The sequence below is a fragment of the Fragaria vesca genome, linkage group LG4, assembly GCF_000184155.1.
Source record: "Fragaria vesca subsp. vesca linkage group LG4, FraVesHawaii_1.0, whole genome shotgun sequence".
NCBI classification, from domain to species: domain Eukaryota; kingdom Viridiplantae; phylum Streptophyta; class Magnoliopsida; order Rosales; family Rosaceae; genus Fragaria; species Fragaria vesca.
The window spans coordinates 19,104,401-19,120,111 of NC_020494.1; the positions used below are offsets into that span (position 1 = coordinate 19,104,401).

At 40.4% G+C, this 15,711-nt stretch overlaps 2 protein-coding genes across 2 annotated transcripts; both read right to left on the bottom strand.

Moving 5' to 3' along the window:
* Positions 1-6,039: 6,039 nt before the first annotated feature.
* LOC101292694 lies at positions 6,040-7,946 on the bottom strand. The gene is made up of 2 exons (XM_004297380.1): positions 7,901-7,946; positions 6,040-7,736 (listed from the first exon to the last, which is right to left on the bottom strand). The coding sequence occupies exon 2, from the start codon at positions 7,709-7,711 to the stop codon at positions 6,272-6,274; it is 1,440 nt and encodes a 479-aa protein (XP_004297428.1). The 5' UTR covers positions 7,712-7,736; positions 7,901-7,946; the 3' UTR covers positions 6,040-6,271.
* A 2,924-nt stretch (positions 7,947-10,870) lies between these two features.
* LOC101303220 (RNA-dependent RNA polymerase 1-like) lies at positions 10,871-14,923 on the bottom strand. The gene is made up of 4 exons (XM_004298453.1): positions 14,429-14,923; positions 12,087-13,912; positions 11,825-11,975; positions 10,871-11,722 (listed from the first exon to the last, which is right to left on the bottom strand). Exons 1-4 carry the CDS (start codon positions 14,921-14,923, stop codon positions 10,871-10,873), a joined length of 3,324 nt encoding a protein of 1,107 aa, XP_004298501.1.
* Positions 14,924-15,711: the final 788 nt, after the last annotated feature.

A 15,711-nucleotide genomic window follows, 5' to 3' on the forward strand; every position in this document is an offset into this window, starting at 1 on the left:
GTTGCTGCATATAGACATCTTCTGACAAATATCCATGTAAGAAGACATTTTGCACATCCAATTGTCTTATAGTCCAGCCAAAAGAGACAGCAATAGCTAAAATTAATCGAATGGAAGAGTGTTTGATTACCGGACTGAATGTTTCACCATAGTCAATACCTTCTTGCTGCTGAAAGCCCTTGGCAATCAGCCGGGCTTTGTATCGCTCCATCGAGCCGTCACTTGTGAGATTATGGGGAATGGAGTTGGGTTGGATTGGTTTGCTGTTGGTAGGCTTGAGTTATGGGCTTGTGGTTGAGCAGATTGTGTGGTTGTGGTAGTAGTCACTGTGAGAGGATTTGGATCATGCCCGGTAGCCGCCGTTGGAGAGGAAGTGCTAGAATCCATAAGAGAATCTGGAATCCACTAGAAAATTGAGATAAACTTAAAGGTTTTATTAATATGAAAGCTGATGACTACAACTGATAAAGGCTCCTTCTATAGGAGCAAATAAACTCTAGGGCAACTAACATCAAAGCCTAAAAGCTCACGGATTAAAAGAAAACCAAATCCAAAACAAACTATTAAAAATAAGAATTAAATTCAGTTTACCCCAATGAAGTTTGCGAGTAACTTCATGTTAATCCCTATACTTTCAATTTCATCAGTTTACCCCTCAAACTTTTGAATTTTCCTCAAGCGTGACCAAATGTCCTATATTCTGTCCAAATCGGATGTTAACTGCTGATAATTTTAACCTTAACTGTAAGGCCAGTATCTAGAATTTGGGCAAATCGGACCTTATATGTCCAAATCGGACCTTAACTGCTGATAATTAAAGGTCAATTCAAACGGAATATGAGAATTTGGGCACGACAGACAGAAATTGAAGAGTTCAAGAGGGTAAATTGATGAAAATAAAAGTGTAGGGACTAACATGAAGTCACCCCCAAACCACAAGGGGGTAAACTGAATTTAATTCTAAAAATAATTGTTGAAAACAAGTAAATCTGTATTTTAAAGGCCTAAATGGACTCGGATGACCTAAAAAACCCATACGTCGTGGCGAAGTGACAAGTTTGGTTCGTTGGGCCGTTCTGCTTCCAAAAAGGTATCATAATAGTCAATCGGACACCGAACGCCAAATCTGGAGCAAACCGGGTTTGGACTTGTTTCGATCGATTTGCTGTTCAATCTCTATCGCTATCTGTTCTATATCAGTCTCCTCCACTTCAGAAGAACTCGACCCCGAGTTATTATCAGCAGAAAGAGAATCATCCTCATGAAATTCATGCAGATCAGCAACATTAAAAGAAGAATTAAATTCAGTTTACCCCTTTATGGTTTGGGGGTGATTTCATGTTAGTCCCTACACTTTTATTTTCATCAGTTTACCCCTCGAACTCTTCAATTTCTGTCTGTCATGCCTAAATTCTCATAATCCGTTTAAATTGACCGTTAATTATTAGCAGTTAAGGTCCAATTTGAACATATAAGGTCTGATTTGCCCAAATTTTAGATACGGGTCTTACAGTTAAGGTTAAAATTATCAGCAGTTAACGTCCGATTTAGACAGAATATAGGACATGGGTCACGCTTGAGGAAAATTCAAAAGTTTGAGGGGTATACTGATGAAATTGAAAGTATAAGGATTAACATGAAGTTACTCCCAAACCTCATGGGGGTAAACTGAATTTAATTCTTAAAAGAATTTGAAATCCCCATGGAAACATGTAGATCAATAACATAAGCATTATCATTAATCTTCTTCAATACTTTGAATGGCCCATATTTCTTGGGTTTCAGCTTGTTAGAAGTGCCAACAGGATACCTCTCTTTCCTTGGGAAGACCATGACTGAATCCCCTTCCTTAAACACCACGTCTGTGCTTGTCGACAGCATGCTTATACTTGCATTTGTCTCCTCCAACGTTGCCTTTATCTCTTCTTGAACTGTTTGAACTCTCTCTGCCATTTTAATTGCAGAATCACTAACTCCCTGACCTCTTGGCAACTTTGCCAAATCTACTACATGTCGTGGGGCAGAAGTGTAGACCACAGAGAAAGGTGACTTGCCAATGGCACTATGCATAGAATAGTTGTAAGCAAATTCTACCTGAGGTAAGGCAAGATCTCATTGCTTCGGCTTACAGACGCTCCTGATCATATTTCCCAACTCTTATTGGTAACTTCAGTTTGCCCATCTGTTTGGGGGTGAGCTGTAGTACTCCTCTTCAAAGTTGTTCCAAACTGCCTCCATAATGTTAGCCAAAAGTGGCTCAAAAACTTTGTATCACGGTCGAAAGTGATGGACTTAGGCACTCCATGCAATCGAACAACCTAGCTCCCTTAAAAACAGTTTGGCTATATTCACAGCATCTGCAGTTTTCTTGTAAGGAATGAAGTGACTCATCTTTGAAAATCTATCCACCACCACAAACACAGAATCCACTCCTCTTTGAGTCTGAGGTAAACCCAATACAAAGTCCATAGAAACATCTTGCCAAATATCATCAGGAACGAGTAAAAGCATGTAAAGACCAATATTCTGGGACTGACCTTTAGATACCTGACAAACATAGCACTTCCTGACAATATTGCTGACATCTCGCTTTAATTGAGGCCAGTAATAATGCTCCTCCAAGCTTGTAGTTGTCTTGTCTTTCCCAAAGTGACCGCTTAATCCTCCCCCATGCAAATCACGAATCAGCTTCTCTCTCAAAGAAGATTTGGGCACACATAGCTTATTGCCACGAAACAAATAACCTTCATGGATAAGGAAACCAGCAACTAGTTGTTTCTTGCTAACACACTGCTCCCAAACCTGCTTGAAATCATCATCTGCCTCATATAATTCCTTCAAAAAGTCAAAACCAGTTACATCTTGAGACAAAGTAACCAACAAACTAGCTCGCCTGCTCAATAGATCTGCCACCTTGTTGAGTGTTCCAGATTTATGCTTGATCACAAAAGGAAATTTCTGCAAGAACGTCACCCACCTGATATGCATCTTGTTCACATGTTTTTGACTGTTCAAAGCTTGATGATCAGTGAACAAAATAAACTTCCTCTAGATCAAATAATGCTCCCACTGCCTTAAAGCCCTCACTACTGCATAGAACTCTTGGTCATAGGTACTCTATTTTTGGCGAGCTTCACTCAACTTCTTGCTAAAGAAAGCCACTGCCCTCTTTTCTTGGGACAAGACAACCCCCACTCCAACACCACTAGCATCACATTCGACCTTGAATATCTTGTCAAAGTCTGGAAGAGCCAAAACCGGTGCGGTACAAAACTTCTCTTTGATAAGTGCAAAACTCTGCTCTTGCTCTTCACCCCAATGAAACTTGCCTTTCTTCATGCATTCAGTAATTGGTGTAGTGATGGTACTGAAATCTCTAATTGCACGTACCTTCTCTTCATCAACCTGTATACCATCCTCTCAAACCACAAAGCGCAAAAACAGTAACTTATTGGTGCAAAAAGTACACTTCTTTAGGTTGATGTACAACTTGTTATCCCGTAGCATCTCAAGAACTTGTCTCACATGCTCTAGGTGCTCGCTTTTCTACTTACTATAAATAAGGATATCATCAAAATAAACAACAACCCTGGTTCCAATGAAAGGACGAAGAACTTGATTCATAAGTCTCATGAAGGTGCTAGGAGCATTGGACAATCCAAAAGGCATTACCAACCACTCATATAACCCATCTTTGGTCTTGAACGCCGTTTTCCACTCATCTCCAAGTTTGACTCGAATCTGGTGATATCCACTTCTCAAATCTATCTTCGAGAACCACTTGGAACCATTCAACTCATCAAGCATGTCTTCGAGGCGTGGGATAGGAAACCCGTACTTGATTGTTATCTTGTTGATGACTCTATTGTCCACACACATCCTCCATGGTCCTCCTTTCTTAGGTACTAGCAAAACAGGAACCGCACAAGGGCTCATACTCTCTCGAATAAACCCCTTCTTTGGCAGATCTTCAATAATCTCCCTTAAGATCTCACACTCCTTAGGGCTCATCCGGTAATGTGGCAGGTTAGGTAGGCTAGCTCCTAGAATGAAGTCTATTTGATGTTGAATGTCTCTTATGGGTGGCAACTCAGTAAGGGTATCATCAACAATTAACTTCTTAAATCCTTTTAACAGTTCCCAAACCTCCTTCGGAATCTCTCCCCTTGCTTCTTGATCTACTGCCATCAATCCCTTAACCACTATAGGAAAAATGGTTTTGGATTCTTTTATGGCCTCATTCAACTCACAATCGTTGTTGCTAATGGTGAGAAAACTCGAATTTCCTTTCTTGGGGCCTTCAGAATTGATTAACGGAGCCATAGCAATCTTGTGCTCCTTCCATGTAAACAACATCACATTATCCCTGCCCTTATGAGTGACATCCAGATCATACTGCCAAGGCCTCCCCAACAATATGTGACAGACATCCATATCAACAACATCACAAGTCACCTCATCACGATAGTGTCTCCCAATGGAAATAGGCACCCTGCATGTTGTTGTAACTTCTGCTTAAGGTCCTTTTTTCACCTAGCCTAGTTTATAAGGCCTAGGATGAGGTTCTGTAGGCGGCTTCAAAAACTCCACCAATTTCTGCGACACAAAGTTCTCATAGCTTCCATTGTCCACAATCACTTGACATACTTCGTTATTCATAGAACATGCAGAACGAAATATGTTGTGGCGTTGTCCCTCTTCCTTTGGTGCCAACATGATCCTCTGCAGCACTAAAGTCACCCGTTCCAAACCTCTTCAATTGCAAACTCAGCCCCACTATAGCCATCATCTTCTCTATCTTCTTCATCTTCATTGACTTCCCCTTCGTTCTCCACTATATTCAACTTCTTTCGTTCGGGGCAAACATTGGAACGATGCCCAAGTTTCTTGCAACGATAACATATATCTCCAGTAGGTTTTGCATAAGGATTGGTTTTTGGGTTTTGTTTAGGGTTCTTCATCTTCTCAACAACCCTGCACAGCTTTCTCCTCCTTTGAAAGGGCCAAGAACCCTATCAGGTATAGGATCTGTCTTCCTCTCTCAACATTGGAATAGGTCTTTTTCGCTTTCTCCATTAGCTCTGCCTTCAATGCCAAATTCTGAGCCTCAGCGATGGTCCACACAGTTTGTAAACCAATTTTCTCTTGAATCGAAGGTCTCAATCCACTAAGATATATTGCCACTTTTTGCGTCTCTGACTCCCCCAATTGATTGCGTTCTGCCAACCTCAAGAACTCATTTGTGTACTCATCTACTGTTCTATTGCCTTGTACACAATTCATGTACATGCGATAGAGCAATTGCTCGTAATCCGCTGGAGAAAACCGATCCCTCAACAACTGCTGCATTCTCCACCATGTTTGAATCGGTCTTTCCTTGTCTCCGACGAGTTTGCTGCAATTGATCCCACCATACAACAACACTACTCTTCAGCCTGAAAGCGACCATCTTAACTCTCTTTGATTCCTGCACTTCCATCATGTCGAAGAATCTGTCAACTTCCACCAGCCAATCAAGGAATTCTTCAATTTTCAGATGTCTTGAGAAGGTTGGAATTTCAGCCTTCATCTTGTAATCAGTTTGATTGATCTGATCATCACCAAGAACCGACAACTCTTCCTCCGAATCTGAGTCATCATCCTCCACAACACGCTCAACAACACGTTGTTGATGCCTCCCACAATTAAGGTCGTTGTTGTTGTTGTTGTTCAAGCCAAGCAACAATTGTCGAATTTCTCCCATCTGAACATTGAGGTGTTCATTCTGAGCATTGAGACGTTCATTCTGAGCATTGAACTCTTCTTGAGTAATAGGAGCTTCGTCACCCATGAATACAAATTGATAATCACAGGAACAAAACCACTTTGATTACCAATTGATGCAGCAGAAATATGAACGTTGGAATCCACCAACGGCGATTTGAATCCACAAGTCTGGTTTTCTCGAATCCATAAGAGAACCTGGAATCCACCAGAAAATTGAGATAAACTCAAAGGTTTTATTAATATGAAAGTTGACAACTACAACTGATAAAGGCTCCTTATATATGAGCAAATAAACCCTAGAGTAACTAACATCAAAACCTAAAAGCCTACGGATTAAAAGAAAACCAACTTCAAAACAAACTATTAAAAATAATTGTTGAAAACAAGTATATCTGTATTTTGAAGGCCTAAACGGACTCAGATGGTCTAAAAAGCCCATATATCGTGGCAAAGCGACGAGTTTGGTTCATTGAGTCGTTCCGCTTCCAGAAATGTATCATAATAGTCAATCGGACACCGAACGCCAAATCTTGAGTAAACCAGGTTTGGACTTGTTTCGATCGATCTGCTCTTCAATCTCTATTGCCATCTGTTCTATATCATTGGAGATCTGCAAACCTGGGCCAGAAACAACACCACTGACAGTGTCTGTGCCGTTGTATGAACGAGCATTAGTGAGAGCATTGGGATCATTGGTAATATGGGTATTAGAACCCGTGTCAAGGAGCCAGGCCGAGGAGGAGGATTGGGGTGATGTAGCAGCGGCAGCCATGGCAGAGAAGCGATGAGTTGGAAAGTTGGAACCCCGGCTGTAGGAAGAGGGTCCAGAGAAAGACCCCCGTGGAGAATAATTGCCACGGCCTCTTGGAGAGCTATTGAATGAACCACAACCACGGGAACCGCCGGTGGAGGAGTGGTTTGTGACCAAAGCTGTAGGAGCAGATTCAAGGGTTATGATGTTGTGGTTGCGCAACCTGCTCTCAGCAGCCAAGAGAAGGGCCTCCAAACCATCATAGGTAATCGGTGTGTCGCGAGCTTGGGCAGAACTAATAGTGTGTTCATACAGGGGTCCGACGTTGTTCATAATAATGGATATGAGATCTTCATCAGCAACAGGATGGCCAGAGAGTGCAAGTGTATCAGCCACTTGGTTGATCTTGTCTAAGTAGTCAGAGATGGACAAATCTCCTCGTGTTGTGCGAAGGAGTGTGCTGCATAGCTGAAGAATCCGATTATGATTTGGTGAAGCATATCGGCGAGAGAGAGAGGCCCATGTTGTGTGAGATGAGATGGAGCGGGAGACTGTGGACAACACTGAGGGGGTTAAGGATTCATTGATCCAGCCGAGAATCATTTGATCGGTGGCCATCCATTCTTCATAAGCCGGATTAATAGCATCTGTGAGTTCTCCAGATGCAGAGCGCAGAAACGCCGGAGGACAAAGTTTGGTGCCATTGACAAAACCCATAAGGTTTTTACTTTCGAGGAGTGGAGTGATTTGGGCAAGCCACAAGGAATAATTGTTGGGGTCCAGCTTGATTGTGAGAAAATTGGCAGTTGTGGTATTGATAACTGTTTGGGTAGTGGTGTTGACAGGAGCATTGGTGGTAGGGGGGTTGGTAGGAGGGTTGTTGGTCTCGGGAGGGATCTCTGAGATGGTGGCCATGGCTGTTGATCTTGGTGCTATGTGACCCTTCCATTCTCGAGCTTTCAGATAAGACTCTCCATACCAGAGTCTTCGATCATCGGCTAATGGAAGTATTATTTCAGCACATTCTGCAGTTGTGAATTGAACTATGGCAGATGATCTTGATCCTCTACGTTTTGGAGGAAGAACATTCACACACCGAACAGTTCCTTCTCCAGTATACTCCTCTAGAAATTTTGTCACTGCTTCTGGAGACTCCACAGTGGGAAATCCAAACAAGGACACTGTCTTGACCATGGTGACTAGTTGATAATGGCAATTGCTGTTTCAAAGTAAAAACTAGAATTAGTAACTCTCAACTAGTAACAGTAAAGGGAATGCAGAACACAGCAAAAGATTTGAAAGAAAATGCAATGACATAACACTACAATCTCAATTGACAAGAAGACAACTAAAAAAGCTAAAAGAATGTAAGGCGAAGCTCACATTGACTTTGGAATGTAAGCTCAGAGGTAACAATGCTGATTTCTGTGGATGAAGCAAAGCTCCTGAAGCCAATATTTATAGGAAGGAAAAGAGCTCAGAGGTCAAAGGTTGGTCGTCAAGTTTCAAGTACATCTCCCACAGTGTAAATAACTTGTCATGGCAGATTGGAAGTTCTGTTTTTTTCATTTGGCCATAACTTGTCATGGCAGTTATGCTTAGTCTACAGAATCTTGCCTCTGTCATGATCTCATGCTTGGCAGAAATGACTGTCACTGGTCAGCTTGAGGAGTGGAATCACCTTTCGACACGTAGCAAGCACATAATTTCTGTTAAGGATGCTAAAGTACTAAATGCTTAAACTAAGATTACACATCCAATTAAGATTGTTGGTTGATAATAATGTAATTGACAAAATATGGTACACTAGTTCACTAGGATTATTTGATTACCCTTTGTCCACTTTATTTTGTTTGTTTAGTTGATGTTGAAAGTGAACATTTTGGCCAAGAATATTCTGGAAGTTAAGGGACCGATGAACCTCAATGCCTTGACCCTTACGAGAAGTTCAGGCCATGAATCTTCTAGAATCTCACCAAGGGGGATGCTGAACTTCACTCCTTGTTGAGCAAGGTTTAGACCAGCGAGCAGCGAGCAAGGTTTAGTCTTATCCTTAATTTGGGTGAGTGAAAATGAATAAGACTAAAACAGTGCCTAGAATCTGAAAGTTAGCAACAAAGAGTGCTTTTTGGATAGATAGACTTCCTCTGAAAGGAGTTGGAAGCTTGGAGCCCGCAATAGCACTTTAGCATCATCATAGATTCCCTTCACAGACTGCGATTGGACTAACCAACCTTGGCTGGCAAGCCTAATCCCTAATGTAAAGGATTCAAACACTATTCCTACAAGAGTACAAGATCAAGGAATGAAAATGCTAATTAGTATTTCATACAATGTCCTATACAAGCTATAATTCTGTTCTTTTGATGGTCTGAAACTCTGAATGATGAGCAATCGGTATTTAGATTTTGGGTCTGGCACTAACTGATGTGTAAGTATAGAAATGGCTAAAATGCAATGAGAAACACAGATATCAAAAGCTTGGTGCAAAAACCTCAATGAGGGAAAAAGGCACCAAGCAAGATTATTCTATTAATCTTGAACAACTGAATACAAAGTGTAATTCTCACTCAACTACACAATGTTGAACACAATTCTCTCTTCTTACTTCTTACACAAGTAGAGAAGATCAAGTAACCTTAACAAAGGAAACTGACATGCCAAACTGAGATCTCTCACATTTAGCTATACTAGTTCTCACACAACTAGATTATGTTACAACTGATTCTTATACACAATCAGTAAATATGCAGCAGCACTGAAACTGTATCACTTTCAGTTGGAAGTTCGACTATTCCTTGTACAGTCAGGATTCCTTGGTTTTGATTCACAACCAGTTTCTCCTCTTCCACCAAACCAGATTTCAACAATCTCAAATGCAATCCATCTGCAAGTAAGAAGGAGATATTTAGTTGATAGGTAAACACACACAGACAATTTGTAATATGAGTGTCAACAGAAAAACCACTCAAGAGCAATGTTAACACATATCTTCTACAAAGTATACAAAAAGCCTGCCTTTCTAAAAGCAGCAGAAGCAATTTATAGAGTATGAAAATACTCCCCCTTAACTGATGCCATTCAATGACCAGATCACAAATCATTTCAGATAGGAAGCAATCATGTTACATCTGTTGTGCACTTTCCAAAACTGATATACCAGTTTACTGTTATAACAAAGCCATTTAAAATATGCAATTCAATTTTCTGATCATGCTGAAGCCAATGATGAAGCACATAGACATACAAAACCAGATAAGCAAGATTTATGCAGATAACAAGTTCTAATGTACTTGATTTGGAAAATCACCAAGTCAAATATCCTAAAATAATTAGAGATCCTGCAAATAAGCACTCTAAAGAACCTGATATGAAAAATCCTAAACATAAGATTTTTACCAGAAATTGTTCACTCAAGATAATTAACAGATAAAGAGATTAACTTACCATAAACGATCCAGTGAAAAACTCAGTACATGTAATCCTTGAGGTAATACCTCTGATTATGCAGACTTGTGATCAACACTTGAACTTTCAGATCTTGTATCAGTTTTTTCCTTTCTTCACTGGGAATCCTTGTGTTGAATAGGATCAGCCAACATGGCACTAGCTGATGTGTTCATCTTCATAGCAGCTTTTTACATTCGGTGAAAACTCGTGTCGAACTTAATTACCAAGTTTTACATTCAGTGAAAACTCGTGTTGAACTTAATTTCCAAGTTTATTCATGCGGAAGAGGTGAACCAAGATTCATTACATTCTAATTCCAGCACACCATAAAGAGTTGCCGTAGAGCTAAAAGTTTAACATGCAAATGCATTCACTGGCAGCAACGGAAGCTACTTGCATGGCAGCTTGCTCATCCTTCAGGGGACTGCAGAGGAGTGCCGCTAGTGGCTGAAGGAAACACACTCTTCAAGTACGTACTTGATCGGCTGGAGATATGGAAGAATTGAATGGACCCAACAACAAGAAAAGTAAGACGGAAATAAAAATTTTTGATCAGCATGATGATATTTGAGGGAAAGTTATTTGACACAAAATGTACAAGTTCAGGTTTAATGGAAGTACTTGCATTCCACCACCCTTGAGCTTTGCCCGCTGTTATATTTAAATATATTTTGAGTATCTTCATCCACGTCCACAGGTACGCTCTAAATAAACCATAAATAATATGATGTCTTATTCTCACCTCGTTCTCATCTGTTTGAGGTAAACTTTAAAATTTGATCAACATAATACAGAATAGAATAAGTTACCCACAGATTGGGCAATCAAGTTCCTAATTATTGATTACATACCCGACTTCAAATTAAAGGAAATATACAATAGCTGCGGATTAATATACAATTCTCAAGCAGGCACACTGATGCTAGTAGACTGCCAAGTAATGGCTCTTCGGTGATGACTTCTACTTTTGTGATACCTCTTGATTTTGATGAGAATGTCGAAAACACACCATGGAAAACTCAGGAAATGGTCTCTTGCCATACCTTTGTTGTAGTAACCCCAGTAACGATGATGATATGTGACATGGTACCATGCTGATGCTTTAGCTGCATACATACTGATGTCAGTTCCGAAATCTGATGGATCATCACAAGTACTTGGCTTCTCGAAAAACCATGTCCTTGCTTCCTTCTTCAGTGACCTCACAGCATAGTTAATCGACTCCAAGTCCTTCCTCTTGTTGAAGAACTTTGATACATTGGTGATGTTTCCACTCAGTATTTCAGCTTCAGTTTTAATACCATAATAGTCCATCAGCTTTCCCAGCTTGTAGTCATACTCACTTTTGTATCTCATGGCATCATCGATGTAATCTTCGAATCCATCTACCTCCATGTCAGGATCATAAAACCACCTAGCTACTTCCCTGGTGAAGGACTTAAAAGAGTGTTGTGATCCTAGCGCAATATCTTTCACCTGTCGGTAAAGCTTCCCAATCACACGCTTGGACTCGTAGGTGGATGCGTCTGTCTTTTCCAGGAAATCTGGGTACGCTTTTACGCGCAGACTAGGTGGCAGTCTCACTATCACACCAGTTTTAGGAGAGTCAACAGCATGAGAGTGGAGCTTGGCGAGCTTAAGACATTTATAACTCATAGCCTTCTGTGCTTCAGTATCTGAAGTGACAAGATGTGCATTTGAAATGATGCCCAAGCTGTCATTTACAATGTAGTTGGTAAAAGACTCCGCGACTTCCTGAAATGTAACACAGCAGAACAAAGTATCAACTATCAAATCATGCATGTCATGTTTGAGTATACATACCAACTACACCTGATATTCAAAAATTTACAATACCTCAATCGTAACGTCATGATCCAATTCCACAGTTGGTGCTGGAGTATAGTTCATCGGTTTAGTTTGCCGAGGAGGAATCAGATCATGATCCCAGCTAACAAAGTAATCATCTCCATCTAAATCACTGCCTGAGCATTCATTAGGATGAGGCCTATTTAGTGGGAAAAGAAAAGTTGCAATCAGTATATATAGTCACTAGTGGAGGCAACAAATTAATAGCAACATTCAAGAAAGACTAAGCATTAAGCAATCTGAAAGTTACCTTTTTCCTTTCTGTGGGAACACAACACAATCGACCATGTGCTGTAGCGCTGGCACGTCCACAGCCATAAGAACACGCACATCTCCAGGGTGTACACAAGGGTTTTTGGCAACAACTACTTTACCCTCAACAGTAAAATTGCCTTGGCTTGCGGCTGAGGATGTTTTGTTGCCAGTGAAGATAGCATGGTGAGAACATTGCACAAATACCTGACCATATTCCAATGTCCCAGTTTCATCTAGACATCCCATCAGAGATCTTCCTTTTTGAACAAAAATCCTTGTTTTGCTCCGAAGTTCTGCAAGTTTTGATGCACATAATGACTGCAGCATCAATGAGAGAAACGGCTCTGCATTTGGCTTGTAACAATTCAGCATTTCCTTTAAAATGTTGGTGGCCTCTCCTTGAAACATCAATCCCAGTGCCTCCTGTGCTTTCAGCGGATCATTTAGAATCCCTTCCAACTGATCCATTGCTTGATTCTGCTTCTTCTCAAAAACACGATCCCTAACTCCAAGGGTGGACAAAAGGGTGATCAGTTGACGATTGAGGAAACATGGCTGGTACTTGGTCCATGTTATGACATCTAACTTTGTGTTGAGTGATTTGAACTTGCACATGCTCTTTCTCAATGCCAGCTTCTTTGACAATGTTGGATCAACTGCCACAACACCTTTGTAGCCACCATAGCGGATTTGAAAGGCGGATGGAGTAGAACTTTTCCCACATTTTCTTGCCACTCTTTCAGCAAAATCAGCAGATATCTTCCCAATTCCATCAGAGAAGCAATAATTGGTTCCGTTTCTTTTAATTTCTACATCAGGAATTGCTTCAATTTCATCCGATCCAACACTAAAAGTCTCCCAGGATGAGCTGAAAGACTGACCAAGCCTGGCACCATATTTAGACACATTTGTTATGTGACTGAAATCTCCCATCCAGTCTCTTATCCCTTGTGCAGTAAGTCCCTTTCTGGAAGCAAACATCCATGCAGAATTCTGTCGCAACTGACTACCCGAAAATGCTAGAAGCTCAAACTTCTTCTCACCAATCACTATCCCATCTCTTAGAACAGAAAGTATCCTTTCATAAACTCTGGTTCTTCTTTCCTCTTCTGCACAACGTGTCCGCGGACTCAAGTCTACAGACCTCATCTTCCCCAAGTCCTCATCAACGAATGAAACTCGAAGAAAATTGTCAATATCTTCAGGATAATTCCTTAAAACACGGTTGGAGAGATTTACCTCTGGACCACAGAAGTATACTTTAGTTGGTGTGATAAGAACTCTGTGTACATAGACAAAGCCTTCATCTAAAGTAATAGCTGGTGACTGAGGGATCCGCTTGCATGCCTTGTACATGTTGTACTGCTTAAGAAGCCACCTTACAGGTTCATAGCAGCACTCCTTGGAGTTGAACAGCTTGTCCAGGGCACACTCTATATATTCAATTCTTATACTAGTAGGATCTACTAGGTTATAAAAATTGACATCAAGAGCTTGCCCGGGAATACAACCATACTGAACCAATGAATTTATCTTGAACAGGATTTTGTATGGCAAGTTAATGCCTAGGGGTGGAGCCAGAATAGGACCAAGAGCTGAACTTCCAGAGAAACTGTTACCTTTCTTCAGGCCAAACTGTCCCTCATTCTCTATATACTGCACACAACTCTTGTGTAGATCAGGAAGGGAACACTCAAATGGAAGTTCCAAGCATAGAGAAGAGGATTGCCCAATGCAGCATGATGGAGTAAAATCAACTTCTCGAACCCATTGATTTTTCACAGTTACATCTTTCTTATAAATCCGAGGGGCACCACGTAACTGGCAAGAAGAGGATGACGAAAAAATGTTAGATATTTTCTCTAGGTGACACAAAGTTTAGCACTCAAAGCATCAAAATATTTATAATGTGATAGGTAGTGCTCAAATACTCACACTTTATCATAAGTTTAGAGCTGAAAATAGTGATTAAATTGACATCAGACCTAAATTTCCCTCTGAGAGACCATATTTCTGTATATTATCCAGTGCTAGAAGTCACTGCGTTTTATGTAAAATACAACATGAGTCTATAAATCCTATAAAATATTGATGCTTAAGCACACCCCAGGAGTATTCATTACTGGTATAACTCATAAAATGTAAATTCCATAGAATATAGTTTATTTTGCAAGATAATGAGCTTGATGCTAGCTGAAGTTATAAGTTACTCAGATTTAAGTGGAAGTATATTTGATGCTAGCTGAAGTTAGAAGTTACTCAGATTTAAGTGGAAGTATATAAACGATATATGATCTGCAGCAAATAGCAGAAAAGGCAATAAGAACTTTGACAAACCTGGATGAGAAGAAACTTTCTAAATTGATCACATGGACAATGCAGCTCAATCCTGCAAATAGTATCATATGGGAGCTCCAGCTTGTATTCTACACCATCGTTCGAGAAAGTCAAGTGCACATTTTTCAGTTCCATCCCAAATGTCACCGAAACATCTGATTTTGTCCAAAGCACCGAAAACTTCTCCTCAGATATCTTGCATCCAAAGTGAAGTGTCACAAGTTCTTCCAAGACTGTTGATGTCTTCCATTCTCGAGCTTTCAGATAAGACTCTCCGTACCACAGGCTTTGATCATCGGCTGATGCAAGTATTTTTTCAGCGCATTCTGTTGTTGTGAATTGAACTATGGCAGACAATCTTGATGCGCCATCTTTTGGAGGAAGAACATTCACAGAGAGAACAGTTCCTTCTCCAGTATACTCCTCCAGAAATTTTGTCACTGCTTCTGGAGACTCCACAGTGGGAAATCCATACAAGGACACTGTCTTGGCCATGGTGACTAGTTGATAATGGCAATTGCTGTTTCAAAGTAAAAACTAGAATTAGTAACTCTCAACTAGTAACAGTAAAGGGAATGCAGAACACAGCAAAAGATTTGAAAGAAAATGCAATGACATAACACTACAATCTCAATTGACAAGAAGACAACTAAAAAAGCTAAAAGAATGTAAGCTCACATTGACTTTTGAATGTAAGCTCAGGGGTAACAATGCTGATTTCTGTGGATGAAGCAAAGCTCATGAAGCCAATATTTATAGGAAGGAAAAGAGCTCAGAGGTCAAAGATTGGTCCTCAAGTTTCCCCCAGTGTAAATAACTTGTCATGGCAGTTCTGTTTTTTTCTTTGTTTCTTTTTTTCTTTTGGCCACAACTTGTCATGGCAGTTATGCTTAGTGTACAGAATCTTGCCTCTGTCATGATCTTATGCTTGGCAGAAATGACTGTCACTGGTCAGTTTGAGGAGTGGAATCACCTTTCGACACGTAGCAAGCACATAATTTCTGTTAAGGATGCTACAGTATTAAATGCTTAAACTAAGATTACATCCAATTAAGATTGTTGGTTGATAATAATGTAATTGACAAAATATGGTACACTAGGCTACTAGGATTATTTGATTACCCTTTGTCCACTTTATTTTGTTTGTTTAGTTGATGTTGAAAGTGAAGATTTTGGCCAAGAATGTTCTGGAAGTAAAGGGACCGATGAACCCCAATGCCTAAACCCTTATGAGAAGTTGAGGCCATGAATCTTCTAGAATCTCAACAAGCGGGAAAAGGACA

Coding starts and splice junctions, on each gene's coding strand:
- LOC101292694 (XM_004297380.1), bottom strand. CDS start 7,711: ATGGTCAAGACAGTGTCCTTGTTTGGATTTCCCACTGTGGAGTCTCCA.
- LOC101303220 (XM_004298453.1), bottom strand. CDS start 14,923: ATGGCCAAGACAGTGTCCTTGTATGGATTTCCCACTGTGGAGTCTCCA. Junction 13,913..14,428: donor GAAAGTTTCTTCTCATCCAG/GTTTGTCAAAGT, acceptor TCTTCTTGCCAG/TTACGTGGTGCCCCTCGGAT. Junction 11,976..12,086: donor TTCCCACAGAAAGGAAAAAG/GTAACTTTCAGA, acceptor CCCACTAAATAG/GCCTCATCCTAATGAATGCT.